Source organism: Sinocyclocheilus anshuiensis, unplaced genomic scaffold (genome assembly GCF_001515605.1).
Source record: "Sinocyclocheilus anshuiensis isolate Anshui unplaced genomic scaffold, SAMN03320099.WGS_v1.1 scaffold746, whole genome shotgun sequence".
NCBI classification, from domain to species: Eukaryota; Metazoa; Chordata; class Actinopteri; order Cypriniformes; family Cyprinidae; genus Sinocyclocheilus; species Sinocyclocheilus anshuiensis.
Genome location: NW_015544173.1, coordinates 555,439 through 562,892, shown reverse-complemented (window position 1 = coordinate 562,892; position 7,454 = coordinate 555,439). Strand labels below are relative to the sequence as shown.

The window sequence follows — 7,454 nt, the reverse complement described above, 5'->3', positions numbered from 1 at the left end:
TTTGGATTATAATAACGATTGCTCGTCCAGTGCCATGGCTGCTGACGTTAGCTTTACTTATTTGCTATCATCTCTGTGCTCTCTGAGCCGAGTCTGAGCAAACATTTTAGATATAACAACAAGACGGTTCGTTCATAATATTAATTAAAAAAATAATCAATAATAACTCACATCACTCATGAAGGTATCCATTATCACCGTGCGTGTGCATTAACTCCACCCACCCTGCTTCTGATGACGTCGCTCGTGTTTTTTTTTTTTTCCACCTTATTTCAAATTACCGATTAACACTTTTCTCATCCTAATTTTACAAGTTGAAGGTTACAAAAACAACACACGCACAGCGCTGACTGACTCTGATAACGGCCGGGTGTTCTCAGAGTCCGATCGACTCTGGTATTACACACAATGTTAAACAGACCCGGGACCCGGCTGACTATTTAAAATATAGCCCCGAACCCGTACGGATCCCGGGTCCTCGGGTCTCGGGTCCTCCGTGTAGACCTCTACTCTCAACATCTCAACCCCTGTTCGAAATGCTTGATCGTCACGTGATCCACGTAGACTTCAGATAGTTCCAGGAAGTTCATAGAAGGCAATTGAAATACTTAAGAGAGACAGAACTGCGATTTTTGGTAATTAGTAGACAATAAATCCATTTATTTACAATATTTATAAAATACATTGACATGTATATGTAGTTATATCAATGTTGTTTTTAAAAGATAAAATCTGCTAATATTTGTGGATTAATGTGTTCAACTACTTGTGTGTTCAATTACCTGCCTTGTTAACATATTTTAGGCTAAAGTTTACCTTGGTTAAAGACCGTGTTTGCTATTGTTTTGAGATATATGATCATGTCTCATTACAGGGAGTCTTCAGGTGGTTCTAGTTCTGAAAGCAAGATAGAGGAGGAGGAAAACACAGGAGAAATGGTTAAGTGATGCGGTAAAGCTAGTGTGCTCCAAAATAATGACAAAATTTACATTCAGAAGATATAAGCATTCAAAACTTACAGTCTCTGACTTCCACCTATGTGGATCAACGATTTTGATGACATCATCCTGCACTTCAGCTTCTCGTCAAACATTCTGTCCAATCAAATGCTTTGTAGAATCTGAAGTGTAATAGGCCACTTGTTCAGAGAATTAGTATTTTCTGTATGGTGAATGACACGTAGTGCAGTATATGGGGGATATGGAACAATTCAGACAGTGTAAATATGCTTTCCATTGGGTCGAAAGAAGTCTGGCTTCGCGTTGAGACACGATAGCACAGAGCGGATCATATGCATGAGTCGCGCAGACCACAAAATGTATCGTACCCTTTTGAGTTCTACACAGAATGCTATTATTTTAGAGCGATTTGGATCAGATTTGATCAGATTCGATTCGATCAGATCAGTAGAAGAGATAACACCTGTGCCCTGCACCAACATACAGGGCCGTTTCTAGCCATTTTGACTCCCTAGGCGAAATCCCTATTGACGCCCCCGAAAAAATAAAAATAAATGTTATTACTTTGGATCAGTTTTTTTGTTTAATAGTTTTGTTGTTGTTGTTTGAAACATTGATAAACGTTGAAAAAAAAAAAAAAACAATTTCCATTATTATTTCAGTCAAACCTATAAAACCCTTTGTTACCCCAAACTACATAAAAAAGCTTGATCAGTCGCATAAAAGTAATCAGAATCCAGCTACTTATTCCTTTGTTACTCACTGGCGCTTGAACAACTTCTTTAAATGAGCATTCTTTAAATGCTCCCATTAAGTGCTGTTAGTAGTGAATGAATTAATTCATCATTTCAACACTTCCGAAGGATGCGTTCAATTCAACAAAGCAGTTTATTAAAGGATGTGTTGATCTTGTGAATTATCAAATTTTACTATATCAATATTTTTTAATTGGCTGTTAAAGTTTTATATGAGAATATTACACAACACACTGATCGTTTAACAATGCATTGGCGCAGAAATGCACACCTTTTGGACCAATTTTGCAGCATGATTTTTTCGACTGCCACAAATACTGCTTTATCAAAATACTCATTTTGTGCACTTTTTACAGTACCAATATCTTAAATTGGCCTTTGAATTTAGCTTTATTGCATGGCAAAAAAAAAGCATTACTTGGCCAAAGAATGGACAGAACCCATTGATCTAACAGTGTTGAGTGCTCCAAATGCAAACTTTGCATGCAACAATCTGGCAGCAATTGACAGCGCTCTGACCACTGGCATACAGGCATCGTCAGATTGACAGTACTCTAGCCCAATGATGTTGGGGGATCCAGTGGGGGTGGTAGTCATATTTCTGGTTGGCCTTGCCACTCTTTATAACAACCCTGCTAAAATGTAGTGCCAGTACGTGCACTCATTGGCGGCCCCTCCTGCTGGTGGTGCTCTAGGCGAAATATGCCTCGAAATGAGCCTGCCAACATAAATGACACAATTTTCAAACTACACATCCTCAGCATTATTATAATTACTGTTTTGCTTTAGTAACAGTTTAATATTGAATCTAAAGGGCTAATCTATTAGACTGTGGTTGTCATAAGCTGTCAAATGCGGCTTTAGCGAGCTCAAAGTCTCTGGCCCAAGCTGTGATACTATAAACGAAACGCTATTGGCTATTTTAAAAAGCGGGTGGGGCTGCTCAAAGTCCCGCCCTGTCTTCCTGTTTCAGTTGAAATTACGGCTTGAGAGCCAATTTACTGAAATGGTATTTAAACTTATTATTCTTCTGAGATTAAGGCCACATACACACTACAGCTAAATTCGGTTGTCAGTCAACTTTTACTCCTTAATCGCGTTGTGTACACACATAATTCACTAAAATATGGGGGAGCAAAACCGCATTAACTCCCGAAAAATACAGGTAGCGACAACCGCATTTACAGAAATTCTGTGCAGTGTGTACGGAACCGAACTGAACAACTATTTGATGATGATGTCACGAGAAGCACACCGATGTGCGTGTATTGTCAGGCGTCAAGTGTTTACTTCAGATCTGACAGGATGGAGGAGAGAGGTATATTGTGGACCAACCAGTTGCGGTCAAGAGTGTAGGCTGTTCAATAACAACAGTTTAAATAAAACTAGATTGACGCCTCTCCCAAAGGCGATTTAATAACGTTTTGCAGATTTTCGCATATCTTTGCTGTCTAATGTTTTTGTCAACAGCAGCTAACATAAAACTAGCTAAGGGCTCCATTGTCTCCGAGACGCCACAACGTTGCTATGGTTACCACGCTGCCATTCATGGCAGTTTCGGGAGTGAGTCATGTTTTGTACACACATGGAACGGTAATTTATGGGACTCACTCCCGCATTTAAATACGATTGTCACTCCTGAAACTTGCAGTGTGTACGTGGCCTAAATTTATCAACTCTAACTCCTCCTAGGGCTCTCAAGCTACGACCTCCAAACTCAGCCCAGATCTTCAAACTGTTCTGACTCTGGTTGCTATATCTTTTCGGATCAAACTTACGGTTTTCATAAAAATGAAGAGAAAAAATCATAAAAATCTCATAGACTTACATTGAACTAATGTTCAAATGCGCCAAGACTATTCAAACTCCAACTGACAGAATTCTAATTTTAACTCCCAGAATCCCTTGAGACTCAATTAAGCTGCCATTCTATGTACTAATTTCTAAGCCATTTAAGCTCATTTAAGCTTCCATTCTACCTAATATTTCTAATTTATCTTTCTATCTATATACTGTTTCTAATATATCTATCTCAGGGCTCCAGACTCATTCTTCCCACTGGTCGCTCTTTTGCGACTAACTTTCTCAGTTGAATTTTGTGAACGGGAGTTCCTCTTTTGCTATGTTGTAAGCCGAGCTTCGGACGCTTTCACTTTCGAATTTGCAATCTTGTTGTCACGTTTTACAAGAAAAGATAATTGTCTGTTTTGCTTACATACATCTACACACCTTTCACTTTTAAGACTAAAACAAAAGATGGATTCATTGTTATTCTTAATAAAAAATCACAGCAACAATAAAACCGTAAGATACAATGACAAACTAGCTTACAAAACGTTTATTAACAAAAAGAATAAGATGAGGCATGGCATACACCACATGCTGTATTATATACCGTCTAATAAATTTACAGAACGTTTAGCAAACACTGAGGAATCCAATTAAAAAAAATAAATGAATAAAAGAGAGCCCCCATAGTGTAACTTGAGGTAAGCAGCAAAGATAACAAGCTTTTCAAAATGAAAACAAAGAAAAGTAAAACTAAATTTGCTGTCGGTGACGGTGCTTGCATGTTTTTTTTCCCCACAAGAATACCAACATGTTCACCTTCTCTGGTTTAAGAATCGGTCTTTTACTTTACTTTATCTTGAAAACATCCATCATTTCCTCAATATTCACGTCATTTTTGCTGCACGCACCTTCGCGCTCATGCTGAATCTTAAGTATAAACCAGGCTGAGTGAGTGGGTATACCTAGCAAGTATAAACCAGGCTGAGTGAGTGGGTATACCTGAGAGGATGATAGAATAGTGGGGGAGGGGAAGCGAAAACAGATACTGACTGGATGTGCCGTTAACAAAATCGCCCTGTGCATTAATTTTAAATATAATTATATAAAAATTTTGCAGTCGCACCAGTGCAACCTCTAAAAAAAAATTATTGTCGCACCAGCAGGATAAATGGTCGCAAAATGTGATTATTTGGTCGCAGTCTGGAGCCCTGTATCTATAGAACTAGTAGTATCTATCTCAATCGTGCTAGCAATGTGATGATACAAGCAACTTCATAGCAACATTCTAGCAACCATCCAAACCAACCCAGCAACCACCCATGGTACCCTAATAACCGCATAGGAACACCTTATCAACCACCCAGAGTACCCTAGCAACCACATAGCAACACTCTAGCAACCATCCAAACCCAACCTAGCAACCAGCCAGAGTAACTGCATAGCAACACCCTAGCAACTGCCCTGAGTACCCTAGCAACCGCATTACCCCTTAGCAACCACCCTGCCTACACTAGCAACTGCATAGCAACTACCCACGTACCCTAGAAACTGCATAGAAACACCCTAGCAACCACCCTGGGTACCAGGAGATTTTTAGCTGTCAATGTGGACTTGTTCCTGCCTTTGTGAAGCTGAGAACTGATTTCTCATTGTTGTAGTTTTGACTATGAAAAAATTTGCAAAATCATCAGCTGTTAAAGATGTGGTGGAAGATCGTGGAAGTGGCAGAGGAAAGTTTTGAATGTTTTAAAGAGTTCTTTCAAACATTCATTTGATATCTCACTATGGGAATCGCCTCGGAGGTGACTAATCCTGGGAGCAACAATAACACCACTTCTGTCAGTTGACAGACCAATCACAACAGTTATGCCCCTCATTCTCCTTCTCTTTCCTGTGAAGATCTTATGGAAGCAATCCTCAGCAGATCCTTGCAGGGAGTGGCCATTGATCAGTTCATTATGATGAGGCGTTTTTGAGGTACATTGCCGAACACCACTACTTTCATTTCCGAGGGAAAACTCATTGTCAAAGTGGATAGTTTCACTTTGATGATTGGTCTGTCAACTGACAGATGTGGTGTTAGTGATGAAGAGAGGATGCTGCTACAGAGGGGAAAAGAAAGGGAGTTAAAGCTTTTATCAGAATAAAACTGGCAGAGGGGTTTAAGGTACACAAGAAGGACATTACATAACAGTAATAAAAATATCATCAGAAAAGTGAACAGGCTTAGGTCGCTAAGGCTAAAAGTGGGCTGTCATCCTCAGGATGTGAGGTTAAAAGCATATCCAGCACCTCTAGAAAGTTGCCCAGGTGACCTGGAGGGTAATAAATGACTACAACTAGGAGTTTTGCAGGAAGCGTGTAAGTGCATGAAATTTAAATTATTTTTGCAGAGAGAAGAGTGAGTTGGGAATTTCCAGCTGTTAAAAAATTAGTAGACCTGTCAAGCCCAATATGCTAAGAGTAGAATAGCAAGGGTTAAATTAACCCTTTAAATTTGTTTTTTTTTTTTTTTTTTTTTTTTTCACTAATTAAAAAAAAAATGTAATAATACATTGCAATACCAGTTCTTGCATTTTAATGCGTTTTATTTTTTGATCTTGCTTTTTTGGGGGCTGAAATTCAAAATGGTTGTGTATTAAAGCTATGAATATTTCAATTGGAAACATTTCACACACCATTTTGTTAATAAAAATTTATAAAGATCAAAGTGAGCAGAAATGGATGATCTGATTTTTCAAATAGTCTTAGCTTCTTGTGCATATGAACACACTAAGTTCGTGATGTTTTTCATGTTGGCTTGCAGTTGTCAGAGAGTTTGACAGAGGGTGCTGTGCCCTTTGATGCCACATCTGAGACTCCAGTGGGTGAGCAGAGGACAGAAGCATTGGTCAGGATTCAAGACTCTATTATGTCTCGCACAGGACCTGAAGCTTTGAGTTTACTTCGTGCTGCACGGTAAGGGAACCACACTAAAACACCTATAGAGTGTATTTTAATGTTTCACACCATTTTTTAAACACCTAACTTTGGCAGAGCTTCATCACAGCATCCCTGTTCTCCATGTAGCTGTCAGATTTTTGATGGTCTCCGAAAGATGTCATTTATCACTGATGCATTAAAGGGTTCAGAATAGATCTGTCATTAAATTAAAATAATAACGGTTAATATAATTAACATTTTAATGCAATAATTTAAAAGAGAACTAAATACTTGTTATATTTATGGCAGTTGGTATGGAAGACAGATTTAGGCATCCATACTTGTCTCGCTCAAATTAAAAAAAAGAAAAGAGAGAGAGAGATTCTGTATTTTTCCAAATGCATTAAAACTTTTCATTGGAAATGTACACACTATTTATATTAAATATAACTAGGGGTTGGAGAGAAAAAAAATTGATTCTCTGATGTATTGTTATTGTCTCTTAAGTGATTGAATCCATTCTGACAATTGCAATGGTAAGGTCTATGTGGGAGCAATTTTAATGATGGACCTGTGTAGACTAGTCAGAGTGCCTATGATGAACCCTGTCCACAGCCGAAAGCCCCTAGAATGGGCATGCAAGCAACAGAACTGGACCTTGTCTGTAAAGATTTAAACGAAATCAAAGGAATCATTTTTGAATCTGATTGCGATTCCGAGAATCTTAGTTAGATCAGTTAAGATTGTGAGGTGCATAAAGATTCCCACCCGTAAATAGAACATTGTAATAAAACAACTTTCCTTACACATGGTCTTAATCATGTATAAAGATGCTTCTCATTTCTTTAAATGCAAAGCATGTAAATAACTTTAGTTAACGTACTGTCTGGGTTTGATTTTTATAAATGATGTTAAGACATCTTTCTCCATTTATTGATGAGCTGTATCGACTGTTATATACAGTGGGTACGGAAAGTATTCAGACCCCCTTAAATTTTTCACTCTTTGTTATATTGCAGCCATTTGC

General features: G+C 38.3%; 1 protein-coding gene across 1 annotated transcript in view; it reads left to right on the top strand.

Moving 5' to 3' along the window:
* timeless (timeless circadian clock) overlaps window positions 1-7,454 on the top strand; it is a gene marked incomplete at its 5' end in the record, with an annotated part of 71,144 nt that overhangs the window by 33,267 nt on the left and 30,423 nt on the right. Inside the window, one exon of the mRNA XM_016496158.1 lies at window positions 6,312-6,463. Within this exon, the coding sequence (XP_016351644.1) occupies window positions 6,312-6,463 (152 nt within the window). The remainder of the gene's footprint in view (window positions 1-6,311; window positions 6,464-7,454) is intronic.